Below are 27,048 nucleotides of genomic sequence, written 5' to 3' on the forward strand. Positions count from 1 at the left end.
TAGTGAAATGAAATCCATGTATTAATCTTGATGAAAGTACATGATTGCAGTAACTATTTACATCACTTAAGCTTTATTATTACTCCTTTCTTCAACACAGGGAGAGCAAGGAGAACGTGGACCTCCAGGACCAGTTGGAGACCAGGTGAACCAGCATCATTACAATTGTTTCTTTATTTACAGTCTTTGTTGTTAAGATAAATAGTTTATATTTTATATAGTTCATGATATTATACATAACAGTAATATTAGATTAAAGATTAACTAACATGTATTTTAGATCCTCCTTTATTTGAATATGGCATTAATCAAGCCATATCAGTATATGTACACGTCTGCATTTTTGAGGATTTTGTGAACTAGGTTTATCTCATAAAGTCCTAATGCAATTCACCCACCAACAATGTCAAAACTGAAGTTTGACATTTGATGCTGTGATAATGCTGTGTTAAGTAACTGATTTCAGAAATTACTCTTTTGAAAGCATTTTTTCATAATGGAGGAAACAAAGTGGTATATTTGTTTCAGAAGTTGCTATTATTAGGCCTATATTTTCAATAATCTTAGGTCAACTTGTGAACGTCTCCATCCCACATATCGAATTACTAGTACTTGTACATATGCTGGTGAAAAAAACATTTTAATTTATTATCAATATTAAAATTCTGGAATGAATTGCCCTTTTTGATATGAGTGTCTCATCTTCAACTACATTTTGAAATGCGGTGACAATCCACTTTGATTAGTAGCTTGTAGTTTTACCATTTTCTTCCAGTTTAATACCAGATTTCGTTGAATGCAAGTGCTCTTCATATGAAAAGTTTGATTTAAGTAATAATAATGGTAATAATGATAACATATTTTGAATGTATCTTCCTTCCTGTGTAGGGACCACCAGGAGCACAGGGACCTCGTGGATTCGCTGGAGGAAAGGGACCACCTGTAAGTATTTTCTTGAAATATTTGCTTTTGCTCAATTTGTCAAACTATTGCTCATCACCATACATGTGTGTTTTATTCATACTTTTCCTCAATTTGTTTAATCTATCATTCATCACCATCATCAGAAGAGTTCAATATAAAATAAAAGTGATTTTTTTATGTCGTTAGAAATATGAAATCAAATTAAATAACCTGTACTTACATACATTTCATTGTAGGTAATTTGGGGGATGCATAACCAAACATCAATTAAAGATTGGTTTTCATTTTTTTAAGATGTTGTAGCAAGATAGAAAAGTACCATGACAATAAATTCTTATTTTTATAGTCGAATAGCTGCAGTTTATATTGGTTCAGACTTGTAAATGCAATTTAACTTCCTTAAATTTCAAAGAAATAATTGGTCGTTCTTAATTGAAAAAGGGGGGTTTCCAATCATTTCTAAATATTTTATCTGATTCTGCCTACATTTTGTAAAATGTTTGGAATAGGAATAGGAAAAGGGCACAAATACCTTAATAGCATAGTCATTCATTTTCAATGAAACTCACATGATGGTGACTTAAGATATGTAGTTATCGTTTGTTGTTATGATGACCTTTGACCTTTAAACTACTTTTTTTAGGGACCACCTGGTCAAGATGGTATGCCTGGATTCCCAGGATCTCGTGGAGAGTCTGTAAGTAGCACATTTTCGTTTCTTTTCTTTTAAATTATATTCATTTTTGTTTTCCCTTTCCTTATAATTCTATTTTCCCATTGTATTATTTTACATGATGATTTTTTCTTCCTTTTCTTCTCCTCCTCTTCATCTTTTTTTCTTCTTCTATTCTTCTTCTTTCTCTTCTCCTTCCTTCTTCGTTTTCTTCTTTTTCTCCTCCCCTTCTCATCTTCTGAGCTTATGAATATTAGAAAATTAGATAAGGTGCTTGAAAACAGTTTGCTTGTTGAGTTATCTTACTGAGTGTCTTTTTCCTAATTATGATATCACAATCGAATATAATATGAGATATGCAAGGTATTGATATCCATGAGTCACTTCTTTATACGATAATTTTTCAACTGTTACTTTTTAAGATGTTAATCACTCAGTTACAATTTGTCTTATTTTGCAGGGTATTAATGGAGCTCATTAGGGTTTCTACATAGGATAATTGTTTTAATGAATACTTTTCGGTTGTAGGAGTTTATTCCGCTATTGAGATTATTTGTTTTGTTTTCTGTAGGGTCTTGATGGAGAGGCTGGAACACCAGGACCTGGTGGTGTAATTGGACCTCAGGTAAGGATAATTTGATATATTCATATACATTGGCCTGTAATCTAATTCAAGCTCTACGTAATGCCAAACATTTATTACATGAAGTATCAAATATATTCATTTGTTTTAATTTGAAAGCATGAGACCTTGTTATGAATGAATTACGAGTTTGGACATAATGACCATTCTGCAAATTCTAGCTTGAGAAAAATAGTTTACCAGAAGGAAAAAACGCAAGTATACATTTTATTGAGAAGGTATTGAACTGATATGAGGATGCATCATTGTGTAGCAGTTGTGACTCTCACCTTGAAATGAGAGAGTAATGTTTGAATCACACAAGGCATTAATTCATACTTTGCCATTCTCCACCAACAAATTAAATGGATAGCCAATGGGATGCAAAAACTATGTAGTATACCTAGCAAATGAGTTTTGAACTCTTGTTGAAATGCTCCCCAGGGAGTGGAGAAAGTGCATTATTTGTGTGAGGACATGTCATTATCTGATGCCCGGGGTAATGATAATTATACGTAAAGTGCTGAGAAAACAATATATAAAGCGCTAAATAAATGTGTTATTATTATTATTATTTTGATTATGCTTTGTTTGATAGGGTCCACCAGGAGAGCCAGGATCAACAGGACCAACTGGATTCCCTGGACCTCCAGGTAGCCCTGGTGAGGCTGGTCTTCCTGGAAACGATGGACTTACAGGTCCACAGGTAAGACAAACTCTTTTCACTCTTCCAGTCTGCTAAGGTTCATCACTCCAGGAGGATATTTAACAAAGATTTAACCGTGCATTATAGTTTCACTTACATCCCCACTTGTGTACGGTATAAAAGGCATGACCGCATTGGTCAAATCATGCTATGAGGACATGTGCATATTAATAAAAACGATTGCATTTCACATATCATGTGCATGTCAGAATTAAAATATGACTCTAAGTCACACTAAAATCTTTGTGAAACACAAACCCTACCACCCTCCACCCCCCCACGAAGATATAGAAAGTAGTCAGCTCTGACAATTTTAGTAACATGGTTCGTTTTTGATTGGTTGAGAATTATAGCACTGATCTCTGACTGTTTTTATTTTTGTTATGAAAGATGGGAAATAAACTGAACCTGAAAACTGAAATTTACTCTTCAATGGAACCTTTGCTGTAAATTTAAGGGGTTTTCTTAGGAAAGGTGATATTTCTAGTTTGTATGAGTAAAGTAAAGCCGGGGTAATAATAATAACAACGTGCCTCTGAATAGAATATTTCTAGATAGATGGCGCTATATAAATGCCTATTATTATTATTAATATAATTTCACTTTACCCTTATCACTGGTCTTTTTCAGGGTCCACCTGGTCCCGTTGGTCCACCAGGTCTTCAAGGGCCCGAAGGAACACGAGGTTTCTCAGGAGAACGTGGATTGAGAGGAGAGCAGGTAAGAGGCATTTTGGGGCATTTTCACCAAAGGAGCATTTCATGCAGAGATCTGTCAGTGATTTATTGTTATAAGCCATTGAAATCCTTGTATCTGATTGGCAAAAGGGAAATTACTGCGTGAAAATCACTTACAGGACTCTTCATGAATTACTCACCAGGTACTATGGTTATGATTATATGCATTAATTTTAAAGAGAAATTCCAGTAATTGCAGTAAACACTGATTTCATGAGAAAGTCTGCAAAACAAGGCTTAATGGATAGTATATCAGCAAGGGTCTGATCTGGTACAGTTTAATTAACTGAACTTTGTGAAATCTTGAAATCTACGCTGAAAAATGTTCACACCAAAGATCCCCAACACAGATAAGCGCACGTGGGACAATGTATAATTATTGCTTAGAGCGTCGGACCCGACGCTCTACCCGAATCCTGTGCTTATTTGCTGATTTCTCAGCAATTACACAATTTCTTCCAGAATCCTTTGGCACATGCGTTTTATTTATACAAACAGACACTTTGGTGGTCATTTCATTGGATTCTGTACGAACTCATTTTGATATCGTTACCAAAACTAGCATTTACCTTTAAGCTTCCTAGACTGTTATGTATAGCTATCAAGAATCTTCTGACCTATCGTGTCAGCTCTTGAAGGGGGAATTCCTCCACAACAATAGTTGATTTTAACATATAGGGTACCATTGAATCAACATAATGCTGCAAATTTCAAGAAATCTGATGTAAATTAAGTTATGGCATTTCAAATTGTTGCTTATCATTAAATAAACAGTTTTGTGTACTGGGATATTTAAATTATTAAAAGTATACTTGGGCATTAATATTTCTTTTCATCAAAAGTTTATTTATCATTATTTTTCTTGTTTCGTATTTGACATTACATTTTTATCTCTTTTTTTGCAGGGTATTGAAGGAATGAAGGGAGAGGACGGACCTCCTGGACCACCAGGACCACCGGTAAGTAAAAATTAATCAGTTTAATTCATATAAGCATTGTTTAATAAACAATTGTAGAACCAATGTAATGTAAATTTTATCTGGCCATTTGCAATGGCATTTACTGCTACTTTTGTTGGATTATGACGTAATGTAGATCTGGATTCATTCTATGCATACATAACTTTGACATGAATCAAATTCCATAATGCAGCAAAGAATTTTCCTGATTATCCATGTGTTTCCGATATATATATACTACGTAAACATGGTATCTTATTATGGTATTTGGGAGAAAATATTGTTTCAAGGCATATACAACTATGTGATCATGACAAGGAATTTCATTGAACTTTTAAAAAAATACGGTATCTTTAATTTACTCACTTGGGTTTGGTATATGTACCTGTTTAATTTCAAACAAATATAAAATGAAAGTTAGAAAAAAAGTAGATGCACATCACCCACATACTCAAACAAGTTAAGTTAAACCTTTGTTTTTTGGTCTTCACACCTATGCAAATTTAATTCCAAATATTCAAGATATTGTGTAATTTCTTTGATGCTATCTCACTAAAAATGTTTCTGGCTTTTGTTTCGTGATTGTAGGGTGTGCAAGGTCAGCTTGGACCCCCAGGACCACCAGGAGGTGTTGGTCTACCGGTAAGTGTACCCCTTTCTCTACTCTTTATTGTATGGTTAAACCTTTCAGGTTCTATATTGAATATATAAATAGTGTTTTACATTAAATATTTCTTTCATTAACAAAGTCAATTCATTTGGCTTTTTATGAATATTCATCTCTTGGAAATGGAGACAAGTAAATGATTACTTACTGACAGTTTAAATGATCTGAAGGTTATTAGGAAGGTCAGCTGTCATTGTCAGGTTTCCTAAAATGAGAGCAATTCAGTCTTGGATTAGTTTTCGATGTAAAGATATACCAGATTTTATTGAGTATTTGAATTCAGTTGAAATTCAGTTTGTATTTAACTTAAATACATGAATATTCATTAGCTTACAAACTTAGATTTATGTTTAGTATGTTATAATGGTAACATAATTTTGAAAGTACATAGCTTTCTGATGATTTTGCTGTATTTCTGGTAATTGTTAAATTCAATTTCAATTCAAATGTATTCAAATTTAAATCCAGTTCAACCAACTGAATTAAATTTTATTCATTTCAATTCTGATAGGGTCGACCAGGAGATCAAGGATCGATTGGACCTTCAGGAGAAAGGGGTGATGCTGTAAGTATTAGTATATTAGTTGGTTATTAATCATGCAAATGATATTAATAATTACATGTACAAAGTGTCTTTGGAGCAATTCTAGCACAGTTCTAGCCTACCTGAGACATAACCAATGGAGTTTGGATGATTTCAAAGACAGTGAGTGTGTGTAATTATTCTAATGCAAGAACCAAATTATGTGTCTTATATTATATGTTTCATAGAGTAGGAATGTAGATCATCTTATTCACTAAATCATCATCTTAAAACCGCGAGTGGTTAATCGAACTGGTCATTACCGTTAGTACCAGCCATTTGCACAGTTTCCTGTTAGCTGAAATTAGTATGTGAAGTATTAGTATAAGTGGTCCAATTATAATCATTATTTTTTTTAATGTAGCTAAAATTAAAGTTGGAATATTCAATAGCAACAAATGTTATAAATTCCTTCAGTATTCATAAAACTTCACTGGTATCACATGGCACTATTTCCTTGATCTAATTCCCATATCTTTCTTTTTTAAACATTTGAATATATGAATGGATTGATGAATATTAATGATATATCTTTTTATTTTGCAGGGAGAGGAGGGTCCTATGGGACCTGCTGGTCGAGATGGTCTGCCGGGTCCAAGAGTAAGTTTTCCATACTACCTGTTAATTAAGCAATCCTTGATTGATTTTCAGTCGGTTAAGACGTTGGTAATCAGTAATAACTGTGGGTGGTTGAATTTCCAAGAAATGAGTGTACATTGAACTTGCTGCAGAATTCTGTTGAATGCATGATTAGAAATTTGATATTTATATTGATTTCTTCTCTGATTTATAATCAAAAAGATGATTTTGATTTTTTTCTTGTTAATGAATCACTACTTTGCTTAGAAATCTTGAAACACTGAGCATGGATATTGGAACTGAAATTGATTTCTGAAGTAAAAGCAACTCTAGGCATCTTTAAATGTGTTTACGACATGCTCCTTTGTCAGATGGTATTAATGTGTGAATAATATCAATTGGCCTTGAGAGAAAAATCAAATACATTGCCAGCAATAGACTCATTTAAGACAGATTGTCTGATACACATAATAAACATTTCATGCTATCCCATTTTATTTTAATGATCAAAAGCCTTAAAAAAATAAAAATCTTGAAGACATGATTTTAACATAGAATCAGCATAAATCAGACTCTTATCCAAACAAAACTACTGTTGTTTGATGAATTTGTCAACATAAAATGGTCAAGCAATGATTTTCTTTTCCATACAGGGACCCCCTGGACCCATTGGTCAGCCGGGCCCACAGGGTCCTGAAGGAGAAAGGGGAGACAGTGGACCCATCGGAATCAAGGGAACAAAGGGAGAGCGTGGCGAAGGAGTGAGTTAACCTTCTGAACATTCTTATAAAGTCTATTTGGTTCAGTTATTGATTTTGTATAGCACATTTTAGTGCAATAATGTTCTTTTCTAGCTTTTATCAATCTGTGAAATACACATTGTAATATTGTACTATGAATTTACTATGAACAAAGCTGTCATATCATATGCCGGTGAATGAATGAGCTCAAACTTAATTGACTAAAGCTTATTTCACTCAATAAGATATCCCAGGTCCTTTTACTGCACTTGCTAATTTACTCCAGGATTAGTTGGTATTTTGCAAGAATTTTATCATCATAATGTGTGATAGATTCCTACTTATTCGTACTTATACTTTAAAGTGTACATTATCCAATTAAAGTAGTTATAAAGATACAGAATATAATCTAAATTATGTTACAGTCACACTGACATAGCAGACTCAATATCAAGCAAAGTTATGTCATTGGAAATGACATAGTAGTTTTTGTTGGTCTGGAGTTAGTTTCATCAGTGTGACTGTGGTAGTAATGGTGGCAGCGGTGGGATGTGATCCCAAGCAAGGATTTCCAAGTTCTTAATGGAAATCGATGTCCAAAATTCCAGTTCCACTTTGTACATGAGGCTGAACTGTTCCTGTTGAAAATAACCAATTTATGAAAAAGTGCTTTTGTACGAATTTATTATGTGTAAAAGAAACAAAAATCTGAAACGTAAATCCATATCCTCGCAACAAAAACAACTAAATAGATAATGAAAAGGAACATTGATTGCAAGTTTTAATGTTACTTTGAAGATTGTTTGAGAATTATTAGAGTCAAAGATTTGTGATTTTAAATCATGCCAATTAGCATATACTTAAAGCAAATTGTAGTATAAATGAAATATATCTTTTAGATAAAATCCTGTAATGATATTGCATCGGCAGAATTTTCAATGTCTTTTGATCATGATTTTGTGATTGATAACAAGCTTCTCCTTTTTAGGTTCATCCTCAAGGTATTCTAATTGTTTTTCTTATCACTTATGGAAATGCTGTCTGTATAATTCAGCAGCTTTATTGTTTGTACATGTACATGAATGACAATTTGAACTTCATTTGGGGGTCAAAATTCTAGAGGTAGGTTACTACAAGCAGCAGAAATACAAGAGCTACTAGTGGCTTCTTTGCTTCCTGAAAAGTATGTAGGTTTATAGGTCAAACATCCCAATGACTTTGTTTGTTTTTTCTTTTTTTTAACTTAAGCCATATTTTAGTTGTCCTGGATAGTAAAAATTTACCATAGAATATTCCAGCATGAGATGAATACTGTTGGGGAAATTGTGATATGCGATTTGAAATTGAGTGGTGTTCAAGGATTTCCTTGCAATATATGATGAGGAATGATCAGGCCATCCACGCCTGTGTAAATTATAATAGGCAATCTTCTACTTCTCCATTTCGTTTTCTTTTTTCAGGGCCCACCTGGTCCACCAGGTGAAAGAGGACCCCTCGGAGAGTCAGGACCACCAGTAAGAAATTTCTTCATTATTTCAATTCTCTTCCACATCCTCTTGCCTTTATGATGCATCTCTCTTGTTCCTAGTCTAGTTTCTTTGAGTCATTCCTCTGTAATATTTGTCATATAATACTCTTAATTCCTGCTGACTGTTCTATGAAGTTGTTGGCTTTGACAAGTAGTCATCCGAAATTCGCCATAGTATAATAGGCTGGGACCTGTGCTTCTCACTCAATTAAAAAGCAAACATCTAACAACTTGATCAGGGTATCATGTCCATAGTATAAGTCAAATTATGAGAAACAAGTTATGAGAAATCAATATGAAAATAAGATATACTCATGGATATTGGAGGTCATGAAATAAAATGACTGCACATGTAGGTCTTATCAATAATAATTTGAATTTAGTTGAGTAAATATTTGAAAATACCAAGAGGTGTGCTGATGATAACTTTATCTGGTGAGAATAATCTTATATTTGGAAGTATGAAATGAGGTATTATTGTATTCTGTTTTTGCAAGTGAAATGAAAGTCTTTTTATCTGTTATGTTGCTTAGGGAGATGATGGAGAACAAGGTATCCCTGGACAGTCAGGACCCCGTGGACCGAAGGGAGAAGAAGGGTCAGCAGGAAACCCAGGTGCTCCAGGACCTATCGGTCTACAGGTAAAAACAGAAGAAAAAATCTCACATATTTTATAAATATATCAATTTTACTAGTTTGGTTTACAGATTTTTTTCTATTTCTTAATAAGAATATCCATCTTACTAATTTTTTTATCCACAGCCTCAATTTCTTCAATTACCTTTCCTCAATGTCATTAATAATGATAGTAATAAATCTACTTTTACATAGCAGTATATCTATCGTAATACATTTTGAACGATGAAACTTAGTAAGAGATACATAGATAAACATTCTGACCATTTTACAATCATGACTTTATCAAATTCAATATCAAGTTTATGTTGACATATATACCAGGTCCATGGTTCTTCTTTTCTGAACACATGGCAGCTGCATCTCAATACATTAGCATTATTATAATCATATTACACAGATATAACTTATTCTACAAAAGATATTCATGTTTATTTTCTTAAAATTAATGAAGATCGCAGACAAGGAAGTCGCCTATTTCATTTAAGCTTTGATTGTCTTTTACATTTCTGATTAATGTCATTGAAACTTTCAACAATAATATGTATTTCTTCATTTCTCTGTTTATTTCATTTGTAGGGTATGCCTGGACCTGCAGGTACCAAGGGAGAAACAGGGGATTCCGGTCTAACCGTAAGTACCTCATCACGTCTTCTCACAAACAGCCCTATTTCGGTTTAAAACATAGGTTGGACAAAACCTTGACCCCCCCCCCTTCAAATTTTTGCATAATCCCCCCCCCACACATGTGCGCTAGTTAAGGACTTCCATGTGCTCTATGTTAATGAAACATTGGAAGTGTTACAGGGAAACCTGTTTTTCCTGGTCTGATGATCATATGTACCTAATGACAATCAAATGATACTTTATTTTAAACCAGTAAAAAAGCTTGCATTTTGGAGTCACATTTGATATTTTTTATTTGCCTTTCTTTCGGCATGAAAATCTGCTTATATAGATGAAGTGTTGCTTTGGATTTACTGAAGATTCTGTGATGCATTTATGTTATTTCTTGTATCTTTGCAGGGAGCTCCAGGTCCACAGGGTGTCCCAGGTAAACGTGGATCCCCAGGAAGTCAGGTGAGTTTTCTCTTGATCACATGATTTACCATGTGACAAACCTGAAAAGCATGTGCTCTGCAGGTATGTATCTATGTGTACAAATTTTCTATTCAGAGGAGATTTTCAGTTACTAGTTACTCTATAGCTAACATTCCAAGCTTAAAGAGAATATTGAACTTTGTATTTAGATATGCACAAGCCATGTAATTAAGTTTTTTTTGTTTGGTTCATAGCTAATGGGAAATAAATTGAATTTGTACCTCTTTAGCTGTCGATAACTCTAGGTTTTTTGTTGTTGTTGCATATATATTTTGCAGGCTGATAAATAGATCTCATATTTTTTTGAAAAGTTTAATCCTCCTTATATCATTAATATACTATCCTACATTTTTTTAGAAAGAGACAGCTCACATTCTTTATAACATTGCCAATAAGATAATTAGCATTCTTGGGATAATTGCAATCATTTTGCAGAATATCTTATGTACGTGTCTGACACATTCCTTTTCACTTAAAATATTTTATGATTGTTTGGTTTCAGGGTGTCGGAGGTGCACCAGGTCCTCGTGGAGACAACGGATCACCTGGATTGAAGGTAAGAATCCATATCATTAGGGCTATTCTTTTCCATGCAGGTTGACAACTTTTCCCTCATCGCATTATACTGTGGATTGGAATTGAAATATTACAGAAATACTCTACCGAAAGAAGAATCGATGGCAAAGAATAAGAATTAATCAGTAAGCATAGCAGTTGAGATACCAGGAAAGCTATTATACTCATAAGATAAAAAAGCAATGATAATGTACAATGTTGATGATGCTTATGTCAACCTAACACACTTCGGCCTCGGGACAAATGCCAATTCGTTGACATCACCATTTTAATCGTCTTTTGTAACTCTTTTAACACTTCAAATGTTGTCTAATTTGTGCAAAAGTTTTGTGCATCTGATAAATCTAAAATTCATTGAGAATATCTTCCAATGAATGGTAACAAGTCTACTCGTTCCATTTTTACTGGAAAATTTCAACAGACTTTTGAGCTCAGTGATATTTATCATACCCATTCTTCAGTGGCCCAAGTTTTATCCAAATGTTATATTAATATTCCATCCATTGATAAATCTATATCTAGTGGACCTTAAAGTATCCCTGTGAAACATATTTGGCATAGGTTATTAGGAGCTCTGTTAATTTTTGTATGGTTATGTGGTGTTTATTTATTATCTTTTTTTTTTCACTTTTCTAGGGAGACAAAGGAGACCCAGGTCCACCAGGAAGAACAGGCAGAGATGGACCAAGGGTAAGTTTCTGAATTCTTTACTCAAGATGGTCCAATAACTCCATCAGGATATTATTTTAAAATCTTTTATGGAATTGAATGTATAGTGTATTTGTAACATCAAAGACGTCTTCAGTAGGAGATTTATGGAAATGAAAATTCATCTTCAATAGTATGTAGGTTCATGATTTCTATAGAGTTAAACACAATCAGCCAATTGTAAAATGAATTCATTAAAAATAATTAAAATATCATTGGTGGTGTCCGTGGGATATATAAAAATTATATACTCTCTGTCTAATATGTGCCATTTTCTATGACAGTGGTAGGATGTATGTCTATGATATTTTGCACCATACATGGATCACATTATAAATCTAATTAATAACTCAAAATGAAATCGTCTTTGAGTGAAAAATTACATTTGGTGGCAGCGGTGGGATACATTGGAATTGCCTGGGAAATAGTTAATGAAGCAAACAGCCAGTGATGTCCACTAACTAATTTGCTCTATGCCAATCAAATGCAAGGATTTCATTTGCTTGTAATCGTCAGTGAAAATCATTGTCTTTCTTTCATGAAATGCTCCTCTGGACCACTCATCTGAAGCTCTTTGAGCCTTTCGTGGTTGACCGTTCCCAAGGTGAATGAATAACATTTTGTTCAATGAAAATGTATGTGCGATTTTTCAACATTTCCTGGCTCTTATTTCACTTATAACTTAGAGGGTATGAATGTCGACTTCTAAGGAATACATGTACGTGATTTATTTTCTTTCTCCAATTCGATTTCTAACTTTGAATTATTTCTTGTAGGGCTTCAAAGGTGATCCAGGACCAAAGGGTGAACCTGGTTCTACTGGTGTTCCCGGTAACCCAGGACCACGTGGTATTGAAGGACCAATGGGACCCAAAGGAAACCAGGTATGTGGAAACTTTCCTTAAAAGTTTCATAATAAAATTATTTGAACAATGTGATTCACAATATTATAATTTGTTTGTGTTGCATTTTTCTGCTCTTTTCCCCGTTTTGCAATTCATCATCAAATCCTTAAAAAGAAAATTATATTAGGCTGTCAGATGTGTAATTATGTCGTTTTTAGAGTCCCATCTGCTGTTTATCCTCATTGTTTTAGATTATGAATATTGTAATAATTTTCCCCAAGGTTTAGCAAGAAATTATTAATTTAATGAGTATCATGTGCTGTCATCAAGACTTATTGAATTTTCAAACAAAGACCATTTGCTTCACATACTCATTTACATTTTCTGATAATTTTGTTTTCTTCTCTTTACAGGGTCCACTTGGATTCCCAGGAGAAATTGGTCTGCCAGGACCAGAAGGAATACCCGTGAGTAGCTGAGACAAAATAAACTTGCATACGAGAAAAAAAAATAGTGTTTCTTCCCAAAATATCTTTGCTTAATAGTTTTTTTTCCAATGGAGGTTATGTAACTCTGAAAGATGTAAAATTTCAGATTTTGTTTTGGACATTCTACAAACTCTCATGTTCTCACAAAGGAAAGAAAATATGTTCACATGGCATAAATAATTGTGCTAAATCAAACAGATTAATCGAGCTGCTTTTTCTTGTTATTGTTCTCATGCTCTCTCCCTCTCTCTATTGAATCTAATTGATGTTAATATTACATTATAGTAGCTTTTTACTATTTTTATAGGAGTAGTATCATCGTTATTACAGAAATGGTACATAATTCTCATTATTCTATTATTTTATCTATGTATTGTGTATTATACTATGTTTGTCGTCCATTCAAGTAATAAGGTATATATTTTTATGTTTTTTTTTATTTGTAGGGAGGTATTGGAGAGCCAGGAGCATCAGGATCAGATGGAGACCCAGGACCAATTGTAAGTGTTTTTTTTCTCATAGGATGTGTATAGCTTTTATAACAAGTTAGCAATGTGAATTCCCTGAATATTATCAAGAATTCCCACCTTACAAAAGTGTGTTAGCCATGGAATGATTGGCACTCTGTGAAAATTTGATTTGGGAATTTTTTCAGTTAACTAGCACCCACTCATGTTACTGTGTTTATTTCCTTATTTTAAAATGGCAGTCTGAGCACTCTCTTTTTTTTAATATGATAATATCAGAGACCTACAGACAAAGGTAATATCTTTAGCCCATTCCATGCTTAAGAAGTACTAGTAGTTTTTATACCAAAAAGGGATAGTTGCCTAGATAGAGATTAAGGTTGCGAAAATATTTTTTTGAACGATATTAGTGACTAATAATAGTCATGAAAACTAGGCCTTTAATGAAGTTCATTGTAACAGTACCAATGATGATAATGGGAAATCCTTTTTCAGTTTTGATAAGATTGTATTGTATTACTATTTCTTTAGGGTCTACAAGGATTGCCAGGAGATGCAGGCAGACCAGGACCACGTGGAAGACCGGTATGACATTACTTTCCCTGCTTCGTAGATATATGTCCTTTTAGTTCTGCAAATTTGTATTTTGCCATATGAACTGATAAAACAAAATATCTAACATTGCTTCCCAACAAGAAATGAAATAGTGCATTACTCTATTTCATTTCAATAAACCAGTTTGACAGATATTTAAGATCTTGATATCAAGATCTGTTTGATAGTCTACCTTATTTAAAGAAAAATATATCACTTCCTTCTTACAAGTATTGTGCTAATTTACTTCCAGTTCCTAAAGTACTTAGGTTCTATAGGCATTTCTCTTTCCTGCATTATAAATTACAACCGATAACTAATTGTAAATAAATTATATGGATTCTGTAATACCATAAAGTGTATGTAAGTAAACAATTAAAAAGAGAATTATGAAACAATTTACTTTTTAGAGAGATTGCACTTCATGACAAGTACTGATAAGGTTCATCATCTGATATAAGTCAATAAATGTTTCATTACTTTTAAGCACATACATACCATGCATACTCTGAACTATTCCTTTGATACTGTGTGTGTATCAAATTACATTAGTTGTTTTTGTAAATACTATATATCTTTCTGATCCAGGGCTGCCATGTGTACAAGCTAAACTTATATTGACAACCCCTACAATCTTTTTTAATCAATATGTCATATAAAACAGCTTTTCTCATTATTTTGTTCAAATTAACGTCACGTTTTTTCAAGTGTCTCTTTAATACCAATCAATATTTTGGTACACAACTCTGTATTTTTCATTTCATTTTGTTTATTTCCATCTCCAACAATTGCAATTTGTTGCAATTTGTGACATACAAATTATAAGCAAGAAAATATGTTTTGAATCTCCATGTACTAAATTTATGATCAAGATTATTACATGAACAGGATGGAAATGGAGGAGGCTGCTTCTTTGTTTGTTTATGGAAAAATTTAAGGAAATTAAGAAATGAAAATGAGAATTTAGTTCATTAATCACTCTGGAATGTTCCAATCTTTGTTATCAGGGTACCCCTGGTTCGCAAGGTCCACCTGGAAGGGAAGGTCCAAAGGGAGATCCCGGTGAAGATGGTCCACCTGGTCTACGTGGAGATCCTGGTCCAGCTGGTGAAAATGTAAGTCCAATTTGATATTTCGGCTTCATCTTTTTAGTGTTTTGATATAATTTAATTTATTGATTTCCATTTCACAGTTGTATGTTGTATGATAAACACAACATAACGAAGTCAAAATATATTGAGACAAAATATCATATGTAACATAATTGTAAATTTAAGGAACGCTATTCAACAATAGAATTACTTTAGTTTGTTATTATATTTGAAAGTAAAGTCGTCTTATAAACTTGTAAAGGCATTATTTCTTTTATATAATACCTTTTCTTTATCAACTGCTCTTATATGGAATCAGGTTATTGCCAGTGTTTGATTTATTTGTTTTAATTACAAATAACATGCAATTACAGGACATGGTGAAGATGTCTGGTTAATAATCAGTTCACTTGCATACAGTATTGCCCAATATCATACCATCTGTTCCTTTAGAATATGAATATTCCAATATTGGGGACAGGAAAATTGCCATTTGAACCCAGGTGTTCCTATTCTGTGAAATTTTTTGAATAATTCCTATTTCTACAGCCTGCATTAAGTAGTTTTCTTCTCTTTTAAAATGAATTGAAGATTGATACAGGTCTACATGAATACTCTTTCATGAGTGATAAGACATATTGATTGGTAATGTTTTTTACTCTCATTTATTGATTTTATTTTTTTGTCTTATTTTTGACAGGGTCCACAAGGTCCTCAAGGCCCGCCAGGATTGAGAGGTCTCCCTGGACCAGAGGTAAGCATAGCAAAGAAAAATAATAAATAGTTCTTATATAGCTCATATTTCGTTATGGTAAATTGGTCTCAATGTGCTTCCAATATTATTACCCAGTTTTAAAACCAATAGCCTTCCACAGCATTTCACATTATCTAGAAAACGCAGAAATATTTAAAAAATTAAAGAGGAGATTGAACCTACATACTTCACAAATAAACCGTAAGGATATTTATTTTTCTTCTTGCATATACTTGTTTTCCTTCTTTGTATCCTTTTCTTAAGTCTCCTCTTGTATGATCATGTTTGTATTTCCTGTTCTCTCTGTTTCTCATGTTGTCTCTTACCTATTTTTCTTGTATCTAGGGCAACCCAGGAGAACCAGGACCCCCAGGAGCGCCCGGAGCACAAGGTCAAGTTGTAAGTAATGATAGCCAAATACATATTAGAAGATAATTTAAGGACAGTATTGGGATACCCCCAACTCAAATTCACCAATTAGGTGCTACATGGATATATATTATATAACTATAAATGTTTGTTTATTTGTGTTTAAAATTCTATCTTGTATGTGTGAAAGAAACACCCTAATATATTTTGATGTTACATATTTAATATAGGTTTACAAAAAAAAACATTTTTTATGATGCCAACCTTCAAATGTGACACAATATAGATTAATGAATTAGATTTGTGTTATAGAGAATTTTGTATATGGTGATAGTATTCACACAAACAATGCAGTGCTCCCCCCCCCCAATGCTTTGTCTCCTCAGGGTCACGGTCTGCCACTGACACTAAGTGTTTCGTTGTAGTATAGGAGGCTGTTCTCACTATTCTCATAAAACTAGTTTACTGGAAACTAGTTTTAATGTGTAGTGAGAACAGTCGAAGCGATCTTCTAAACCAGTTTGGAAAACCACCTCGCGATGTAGTTTTCAAGATCGCTTTGCTTCGTTAAACTGGTTTTAGCGTAAGTGAGGACACAACCTTTCTTCGGGAAGCGATCTTCGCACATTTTGAGCGCGCTACTCCACACGACAGGTGTAGAATGACCATGCTGCGGTTTTGCGCGAAACGTGTCACCCCACTGAGAGCGTTTCCATAGCAACAAGAGCGCTTTACGATAAGTGATATTGAAAACCACTTTCGTGTGATTAAGTAGGAATGCTATCAAAGCGATCTTCCAAACTGGTTTCCTGAATCGGCTTCCAGTAGAAAGCATAATGAGAACGGCCTCTATTACTGTATTTTTGTAATGCAATTTTCTTAAATTCCTTTTGTCTCGTCCATGTGCATTTAATGTTGTCCATTTTGGTAATAGGCTACTGATATTTTTTTTAATGAGGAATGTTTGAGTATTGGATGCTTAGCATTTTAACATTATATATATTGTACGATTTGTATTCTTCCTATCTATATGAATAAGGACATGGTTTCATCAACTCTCTTCATTGTCAATAAGGATTCAAATTTTGTAAGACGAGTCCAGATGCCAACAATTTTTGAAGGACATATGAACTCTTTACTCTTGATGATCAGAAGCATTAGGTCAACTTAAGATGTCAAAATTTTGATAAAAGGTTAATTTGGTGATGCTTTGTATTTTCTTCTTTTTTCAGGGAATCCAAGGACCTTCAGGACCCCAAGGTGACCCAGGTCCAGTAGGACCTAAGGTAAATTGATATTAGTGTCATTTTGGCCCATATTCTGTAATCCAGATTAATTAAGACCATGGTCTAACTCTAGGCTTAAATCATTGGAAGCAAAAAAATATCAAAATTTTCTTTACATTTTTTGTATCTGATGTCAATTATATTTTCTTTCTTCTTTAATATGACGACAGCCATAATATTTATCCTTCCCAAAGAGTTAAGAATGAAGTTGCTGTTGATTGAGCTGAAATATTGAACATGAAATGATTTATGTCTCAATCGGTTATCAATCATAACGTTAGACCAGAGATTATGTCTAATTCTAAGACCACATCATACATTTGGAACACTATAATTTTTTTCCCCATAATTTTGATATATTATGCCTATTGATGCAGGAATTACTGATCTCCAACAATTTGTTCTGTTTTGTTCAAATATGTTTAAAACGTTATGTATTAATAACAGGGAGCTCACTTTTTCTTTGAGGGACTGTAGAAATTGGTCCTAACATTTTTTTTTTATTTCATAATTTTGATATATTTTGCTATTTAATATAGAAATAATTGATTTCCAGCATTTTTATTGCTAATTACAAGGGAAATATTAATCTCAAACATATTGTTCAAATACAGTTAATTTTTTTTTCTGAATTAACAGGGAGATCGTGGATTCCTTGGAAGAACAGGAGATGTTGGACCTATGGGAGAGAAGGGAGACAAGGGAAGTCAAGGAGAGTCAGGTCCAGTAGGACCTAAGGGAGACCCTGTAAGCATTTTTTCAATTTTTTTCAATTTCAATTCAATTTCAATTCAATTTATTTATCTCAGCACAAAAAACAAGCAATATGATATAGCGTAAGAGTACAATCATGACACATATGTAAAAGTAACAGAAATAAAGTGTGTAGCCAGAGACGATAACACCCAAAAAGGAGTAAACCTTATTAAGGCTGACCCAGTCTAATCATTTTGTCAAGTACAGGTGTTGTGACTCATTGGATAAGCCTCTGGACTTTGAGCCACAAGGTGTAGGGTTCAAACCCTGCCATGGCAATTGTGTCCTCTTGCAAGGCGTTAATCTTCATTTGCCACTCTCTACCCAGGTGTAGTAAATGGGTACCTGGTAGGAAGGGATTTCTTGAATGCTCGATTGCCCGATCAGTGTAGTCATACTAAAGTTTTGCCGATAGTATGCAGCACTTACAAACTTTGTATTAAGTGCGATATAAATATTGCATACTATGATTTGGAACACAGTAACTTCATTTTTTTCTTTCCATAATTGTGATATGTTATGCCTATTGATGCAGGAATTACTGATCTCCAGCATATTCTATATTATTAATTCAAAAAATGGCAGTGCGTGCGATAACATTCAGTACATATATGACAAGATCAGCACCATTATTCAGGGTTCTTAAGATACTTGACAAGCATACTCTTTACTATCTGTAGTTTTATGTACGATCTAATTAATACAAATTTGCCACATTCACTGCTGCAATATTGTTCACTGATTAAACATAGATATAATACAAGGCAAAAGGAAGACGATAACCTGTATGTACCAAAAGTTAGGACAAGCTTGGGAAAAGAGTGTTTATCCTATGTAGGCACAACTTCTTGGAATGAGCTACCAACCAAAATTAGAAAGAAACCATCAAGATCAAGTTTTCGTAAAGCTATTGTCGAACATCTGTTGGAAAAATGAATTTTGATACCATCTATATTTTTTATCATCTAGATATCTTTCATATGTAAATACTGTTAACTAATTTTGTTAAATTGTTATGTAGTCATTGCTAGCGTGTACTAGTAGACTCACGATTTTCATTCTTAAAAACATGTTTCTATCTATCTAGACTAGAAGGGGCCAGACTTGACTAGCATCCATGCTATTTTCTGGTTCCTATTATCCTTGCTTTTCTATGTATTCATAAATTATTGTCTGTAAACTTGTAAAATTTGTATTATCATTGCATTGGATAATAAATTCATTCATTCATATTGTTCTGTTTTTATTTGTAGGGTTCTGAAGGTCCTCGTGGTGTCATGGGACCAGAAGGTCCACCCGGTCTTCCAGTAAGTAAACATAAAAAACTAATATTCCCTCTTTTACTAATATGATCTGCTTTTTAAATGGAGATACACAAATAATTTTTACAAATTACATTCTTTCTTAGCTTTCTTTAAAATCTGCGAATCTCTGGGGTTTAAAGTCTCATAGAATCAAAGCCATAGTTTGATTAAGAAAACCATTCCTGGATAGTTGATTTACACTTGAATAAATTTTCTTTTTTTTTATTGTGATTTGACTTTTTAATGTGCAACAATACCATACGTAATGCCATGAATACAATATTGTAGATACTGGTTATTACTGTTGCAGTGTCATCACGATAATATTCTGTATTTCTCTGTAATTGTTATTTAGATTATCATTAGTACATATATTCATAGTGATGGTATTATTGTTGTTAATATGATAGAATTTAGATCTGTCTTTCGTGGCAATCGTTTAAGTACTGTGTGTTGAAGATTGGATGTTTGCCTTCTTCAAATAATCTACAGAGAGTTGCTCTTCATGGTCATTACTATCATCACAAAATATAATTGGTGTGTTCCTTCTATTTATTGACAGGGTAGAGACGGATTACCTGGTCCCAAGGGAGAGCGAGGAGACTTTGGTATCAAAGGAGATAGGGGATTACCGGTATGTATAATCCATCCTCCTACCACATTAGACCCATAAATCAACCAACACCCCCCCATATTCAACCATACTTTCTTTTAATCATTGTCTGCACATTATTTGTCATTAAACCTTGATAAACACAAACTATATGGGCATTCCCATTCAAAAGAGCAGTGATGGTAGTAGATACATTTCACTTGGGTGGTGAGCTTGCATTTATGACAGTTCAGATGGGTGTTTCATAAAGCAGTTTGTAAAGTTATGCAGGACTACACGCGTGACTGGAACATGTTCTGAGGTGCATCAAATAAGCTTCATAGAGATGTGTCATGTACCATAAGGATAATGTACCGAAAAAAAAAAGAATCGTCCTTGTGCCACCAATGGCTTTGTAACATAGGAGTTGAGGAAGGGTAATTTTCCTTATTTCAAAACTAATATGAATCACTTCATAAGAAAAAAAACTATGTGTTTACTTATTTTTCATGTTGATGTATTAATGTCTCAATTTTCATGTTCTTCCTTCTCCTTCTCTCCATTTACACAGGGTTCTCCTGGACAACCTGTAAGTATTTATTGTTAAATTGGGAATTTATTCCCCCTTCCCTTCGTCTTCTTTCTCTGTCATCTGTTTTCCCTCTCTTTCTCTTTTTTTCTCTCTCCCCCTTTCTTTGGAATTTGAAGAATGAAAATTATCATGAGATACTTGCCATTTAATAACGTTGAATGAATCTCTATTTGATGTGTTTGGATAATTGATACATTATTGTATCTGTACCTCTGGCCTGTTGTAATTAAAGTTGTGTAAAATTGATATGTCTGTATTTCAGATTGTTTATTTAGCATTAATTTATACAATAATGTATTGCATTCTATCTTTCTATTTCTGTTTCTCTTTTATATAAACAGGGACCACCAGTTGTGTAAAAAAATTTACGTCTGCATTTCAGATTTTTTATTAAGCATTTAATTATACATCAATGTGTTAAATTTCATATTTCCATTTCTGTTTCTCTTTTCTCTAAACAGGGACCGCCGGCAACAGCAGAGGTAACATTTGATATTTTTAGGCATTTTGGGTAGATTTGTTGCTTTTCAATGGCTTAGTAATGATGATCATACTATTATTTATATTGCTTGTCATAAGACATTAACAATGCAGTTGAAATCATAAAGGGGTCGGTTTGAATTTGTCATTATCACACCCAGTAGGATGTGAAAGTCATTGTAGTTTTTCCAGTACTGTGTGCGCCTCACTGGCAACTGACTGGAATACTCCCAGGGAGTGGAGGATGTGCATACATTGTGTGCGGGAATGACTGATTGAATCCGATGACTTGGGTAATATATCTGTAAAGCGCTTAGACATGTCATTCCGATGTATTAAGCGCTATATAAAAGCGGATTATTATTGTTATTATGATCTTTCTATGCAGTATCTCCAAGCCATGTTGGACCGTGGCATGCTCACACTCCGTCCAGATATGTATCCAGACTTTGGCGCTGGTTTTGGAGGTGCTGGAGCTGGCGCCTCGACAGACGGAGACCAAACCTTCGAAGCTGGCAGCAGCAATGTTCCCTTGTCCGCCTCCAGTTCCAACCCCTTCGGGGGCACCAAGAGGAGAAAGCGACAGGTGGATCCCAATGATCTACCATCAGACAATGACTTCCTGCCCATCGACGAGCTTCTGGGTAACGGTATGCAGGGTATCGATGATCTACCCGATATGCCTTTCAGATATGTGCCTGGCTTTGATGAACTCCCTCTCCCCTACGTCAAAGCCATGGAGGTCCTCTTTTCATCACTCGATCAGCTGCAGACAGATGTTGAGGGCATCAAGAAACCAAATGGAACCAAGGATAACCCTGCTCGTACCTGCAAGGATCTTCTTATGTGCCATCCGAAGACTCAAGATGGTCAGTAGAGCCGATTAAGATGACCCATTGACCCCCTCCTGACATCATTTATGACTGATTTCCTTAAGATAACCCCTTTTCCTTTCCTAGCATCATCTTCCTCCATCCCCCCCCCCCCCCCTCCCCCCTCAGTAGACAGGCACCCTTTCCAGTGCTATTTGGTTGCAGGTTATCTCAACATATGATTCAAGTATCTTCTTTAAAAAGTTTCGCATAGATATCCTACAAGCATTGAAAGTCAAAGTGTTGAATTGCATTTTTGGTGTGTGGGTATGAATATTTTCTTTGTATGATTTTTTTTGACAGGTTATTACTGGATTGATCCTAATGAAGGTTGTCCTGATGACGCATTCTATGCTTTCTGTAATATGACGGCTGGCGGAGATACCTGCCTAGCCCCCGACAACACTACCAGTCATGTAAGTTGAAATAGGTGCAACTCATCGTCCTTTTTTTTTCATTCTTGTTGTCCTCAGTCAATAATTCAAAGCAGCTGCTTTAGAATCTATTCGCTAGAAGTGCTTTCCCTTTGCCAACCCCTGCTTTTAATTACATGCTGGGAAACCGCCTACAATTTATTGAAACATTGCTCAGGTCTCTTGTCATTGATCACAAAAATACCTGCAGGAGAATCTAATATTATGCTGATTAATCAACGCTGTATTATCATACTATTTAATGCCCATGACATTTTATTTTAAAATGCGAAGATACTTTTAGTTAGAAACGAGCTACAGTAAAGCATTTTATTTTGAACTTGAAGCATTATATTATTTAGTTATATGATTTGACAATGCCATTAGTCTGATCTTTTGGAATTTTCAATTAGTTTTGCTTGTAAAGCTTTTCATGTGTCATTTATTTGAAGATCATCTCATTAAACCTGCAATTATAGATAAAATGTTCCCATTCTTTACAAGCTTTGCCGTTCCGTTCCCTTTTACATTTTTTGTTCATGATAAAAACATTTCCAAGATGCTTGAAAGCCTTAAAATCATCTTAATGATATCTGAAGAAATTCAAGTATTCGCAGTAATCTTTACTAACTTCTCAATCGAGTACTTCATATTCCTAATTATAGATATCTAGGATTTTGTACGGTTTATCAAGCTTCATCGTAATTGCTTAGAGAGCCAGCATTATTTTAGATGATATATATATATCATTTTGTAATGTTGTCAAGATTTTGTATGTGTTTACAACCATTACCATTTTTGCATTTCTTCTGCTTTTTCCCCTTGCATTTGTCTTATTTATCCACAGCTGTTCTACAATTTCACGGAAGAAAATTCGGTATTTTGTACTTACAAATTCTAATATCAATGTTCTTTTTATGTTTCTTTTTATGTCTACATGTATTTGTGTCATATTGCATTCTTCAGCTATTTTTTTCTGCGCTTATTCTAAGCTTTGTTTGTTGAATGTAAAATAAATAGTTATTGAAGTGTGATTCCAATGCTTACAATATTACAAAGAGTAGGGAAATTCATTCTCTATTTATTCTTTGGAATCAATGTGAAACCACCTCTTGACATCATCAAACAAAGTAAGGAAATCTCTTCCAAGTTATTTTTTTCTTTAATGATTTTGGGATACACCTATTGAACCATTTATTTGGACATTGACTAATACTTCATGCATTTGTTACATTATGTTGTAAAACAAGTTTAATTCAAGTGAAAGATTGTAACAACATATGACTGTCATGAACAAAGCAGTATAGTTTATTAGAATATGAATGTTAACATCCATAAAAAATTAAGGCCTTTTTATGTTGTCATCTTTTGTAAGATGTATAATTTATTGAAACAGAGATTGTTTCCATCCATTGACTAATTACTATCACATGTGTGATATTCACATAATTAACAAGTTATCACACATAATTAAACAATTATTACAGTGTCTCTCTTGATAACTAACACATAGTATACGATTTAAAAATATGATCAACTGTCCGTCTATTATTTCAGACCGTCTAATGAAAGAATATTTTAGTCAGAATTTTGATGGCCACCATGACAACATATGACATTAAACATGATTTTGCCCACTTCATATGTCAGTAAACATTCAATACGTTGTTAATATTCTGTGAAAAGAAAGAAACAGACGGAACACAAAACAGACGAAATATATAAATGATTATGTCAAATGACTAAAGTGGCATTTTATGCAGGTTACAACAGATGCATCACCTTCAGTAATAATTGTATTGTGAACACTGCATTTTTTTTCTTCTGCTCTTTTTGTGTGTGCGCTTTAAAATCAGTGGCTGGTTTTTAAGGTATTAAGTGCATGGCACTTATGTTTTCAGTGTTGCGAAGTTTTCTTTGTGAAATTAGTGAAATTATTAAGGTAGCATTGTAATTGATTTAAACTTGCGTCTTGTGGCAATGAAAATATACCAAACATAACTGTTGATCATCTCCACAGATAATAAAGAAAAACAACATATACATTAAATGATTATTAAAGAAAAGGTGATCTTAAGATTCTATAATTGTCTATTTTATGTTTTATAGATTTTATAGAAAATTATTCTTAGTTCGATCATTTATTTAGAACAGCAATTCCGAACAGCTTTTAGTCTGGCCTAGACAATGCTTGAATGGCATTTTTATTTTTTGCTGGTTTTAGTGTTGTGTGTGCAACATATTTCTAGAATACCATACACAATAAAAGGCACTGTTCTAAGTGACGTAGTTTGAGTAGTAGCTGTATTGGATGTAAAGCATTGCTTTGAAAATGTAAAATACAATATGGGACATCCAACTGCTGCCACTAAAAGTGGCAAGGACAAAGACATATTTTCAGTTTTTAAAAAAGAAATTGTATATTTTTAACCTTATAAGAAATCCATAATTTTTTCTTTGATTTGAAATATTGAATTCATAATTTTTTAAGGTCTCCTTCTGTTTTAGGACCAGACTTTGATATGTATTTTATAAGGTTTTAGAGAGACTGCTAAGACTCTATCATGAATTTGATATAATGAGCAACAATTTCTTGAATACATTAATTCTTTCTTGGACCATTGTCTGTATTTTGTAAAGGGAGAAGAACGTGCAGGGGGTTTAAGCAAAAAGTATTAAGAGTTCTTAAAGTTCGTATTCATTTCATCATAATAACAATTCTTTTCATTTCACGAGAATAACATTAGGAACATCCACGCTGCCTTGTCAGCAATGGCGTGACCATTGGAAATTTGATAACATGTTATTTAAAAACGAAATGTGTGATGCATGTTGAGCATATTTAGTCGAACTGGACCAAAACTTTCTACACTTGCACATATTCCATCTATTTTGTTGATTTCTACTGTGTTTCAGTCATTTTCATGATTTTCGCCTCTGGCTATGTAGGCCATGATTGAAATGAAATGCATAGGTAAGAATAAGATTTTTTGCAAATAAAAACTTTTCTTACTAATGCACATAATAGTTTGGTTCTTTTTCTGTTTTCTATTGAGGGTGAAGATACAAATACAAATATTTTACTAAGTGGTTGCTTTTTCTGATAAAGCAATGTGGATGTTCCTTTACAGGTATCTGTCCATTATTAATTCTCAAGCATGTCTGAAAACACAACAGTAATGATGTCACGTGTATTTAGGATATGCATGCAATATAACTTGTAAAATACCAGTACATCACAAAAAATGATATTGGCTGTGAAGTCCTGTCTTTATAGATGGTGCATAAAGATTATCTCTGAATTCTTCAAAGAATGTTGAATTCATGCGTCTTCATTTTTTTACCCATTGCAGACGGATACTAAAGGATTCCGAAAAGCAGTTCCAGGAGAGTGGTTCCTGGAGAATTTAAGAGGAAAAGAGGTCAGTCAATTTATCTAGGGTGTTTTAGATGGTTTGGAATATGGGGTCTACCGCCAGGCGAGGATCCAGCCGGATAAGGCAACACCATTTGAAGGGCCATAGTGTTTTTGCACAATAGTTGGTCTCTCAAAACTGTTGTGTGTCTAATTTATGAATACTTATCTTCCACATTGATGATTACTCAAACTTTGATATGTCTTTTTTGCTCCTCTTGCCGCTCTCTACCCATGAGGAAAAGAAAGTTTGAGTTTTTGTAGATACATACCCAAAACAGTTCGCTGGCTTGCATGTTTCTCACTTGTTTCTTTCTTTGTAATTAACTGAATTTAAAGTCAGTATCAGACTGAACTTTCCTTCGTTCTTGGTCCCCATATTCACATAATATGTTCTATAGACTTTTTATTGGCCTATATGACTTTATATTTGTGTTGTACATGAAGAAGATTGAACTCAAAAAGTTGGTATACTTTACCATGAAGGTTTTAAAATTGTGGAAAATGTTTGATGTTATGCATTCATAGAATAGGAACAGCATTGCTTCCAGTACCATGGGCGGAAATCCCAAGTGGGACGTGTCCCCCCTACTCGAAAGAGTAGGGCGGACACAATATCAAATGTCCCCCCCCCCACTATTTTAGGTCTTTTATGATGGTAAGGAATACATCATTCAAAATCGAAATAAAACGTGTATTTTTTTACGAGATGACCGTACTTTTAGGATGATAACCTTTTTTTTTTTGCTTGTCAAATTTTCCAGCCCCTTGTCCCCATTACCTTTTAGGGGAGATTTCCACCCCTGTCCAGTACTGATGGAATAAAGTTCAATTCAAATCTAATTCATATTTTGTTTCAATTTCAACAGAAGTAATAAAGTTATTGTAGCATTACCATGATTACCATTTAGTTTACTAGGTCCCTTAATTGGACATCTCCTTTTCATTTCCATTTTCTTTATTTTCATACTGCTTTTCTTTCAATGCCAAT

The 27,048-nt window shown here is 33.8% G+C and overlaps 1 protein-coding gene across 2 annotated transcripts in view; it reads left to right on the forward strand.

The window, feature by feature from the left end:
* Nucleotides 1–27,048, forward strand: part of LOC121429185 (collagen alpha-1(V) chain-like) — a 60,899-nt gene that overhangs the window by 30,437 nt on the left and 3,414 nt on the right. The window contains exons 26-59 of one of the 2 annotated variants that reach the window (XM_041626127.1): nt 101–145; nt 889–942; nt 1,568–1,621; nt 2,169–2,222; nt 2,818–2,925; nt 3,556–3,645; nt 4,568–4,621; nt 5,210–5,263; nt 5,800–5,853; nt 6,418–6,471; nt 7,104–7,211; nt 8,651–8,704; nt 9,252–9,359; nt 9,934–9,987; nt 10,381–10,434; nt 10,958–11,011; nt 11,668–11,721; nt 12,516–12,623; nt 12,998–13,051; nt 13,519–13,572; nt 14,071–14,124; nt 15,141–15,248; nt 15,925–15,978; nt 16,324–16,377; nt 17,580–17,633; nt 18,273–18,380; nt 19,643–19,696; nt 20,256–20,327; nt 20,857–20,874; nt 21,339–21,359; nt 21,746–22,226; nt 22,533–22,645; nt 23,490–23,519; nt 25,996–26,064. In XM_041626127.1, coding sequence (XP_041482061.1) covers nt 101–145; nt 889–942; nt 1,568–1,621; nt 2,169–2,222; nt 2,818–2,925; nt 3,556–3,645; nt 4,568–4,621; nt 5,210–5,263; nt 5,800–5,853; nt 6,418–6,471; nt 7,104–7,211; nt 8,651–8,704; nt 9,252–9,359; nt 9,934–9,987; nt 10,381–10,434; nt 10,958–11,011; nt 11,668–11,721; nt 12,516–12,623; nt 12,998–13,051; nt 13,519–13,572; nt 14,071–14,124; nt 15,141–15,248; nt 15,925–15,978; nt 16,324–16,377; nt 17,580–17,633; nt 18,273–18,380; nt 19,643–19,696; nt 20,256–20,327; nt 20,857–20,874; nt 21,339–21,359; nt 21,746–22,226; nt 22,533–22,645; nt 23,490–23,519; nt 25,996–26,064 — 2,613 coding nt within the window. The remainder of the gene's footprint in view (nt 1–100; nt 146–888; nt 943–1,567; nt 1,622–2,168; nt 2,223–2,817; nt 2,926–3,555; nt 3,646–4,567; nt 4,622–5,209; nt 5,264–5,799; nt 5,854–6,417; nt 6,472–7,103; nt 7,212–8,650; nt 8,705–9,251; nt 9,360–9,933; nt 9,988–10,380; nt 10,435–10,957; nt 11,012–11,667; nt 11,722–12,515; nt 12,624–12,997; nt 13,052–13,518; nt 13,573–14,070; nt 14,125–15,140; nt 15,249–15,924; nt 15,979–16,323; nt 16,378–17,579; nt 17,634–18,272; nt 18,381–19,642; nt 19,697–20,255; nt 20,328–20,856; nt 20,875–21,338; nt 21,360–21,745; nt 22,227–22,532; nt 22,646–23,489; nt 23,520–25,995; nt 26,065–27,048) is intronic. The other variant, XM_041626128.1, reaches the window with a different exon arrangement.

This window comes from Lytechinus variegatus, chromosome 15 (assembly GCF_018143015.1).
Source record: "Lytechinus variegatus isolate NC3 chromosome 15, Lvar_3.0, whole genome shotgun sequence".
Classification (NCBI taxonomy): Eukaryota; Metazoa; Echinodermata; class Echinoidea; order Temnopleuroida; family Toxopneustidae; genus Lytechinus; species Lytechinus variegatus.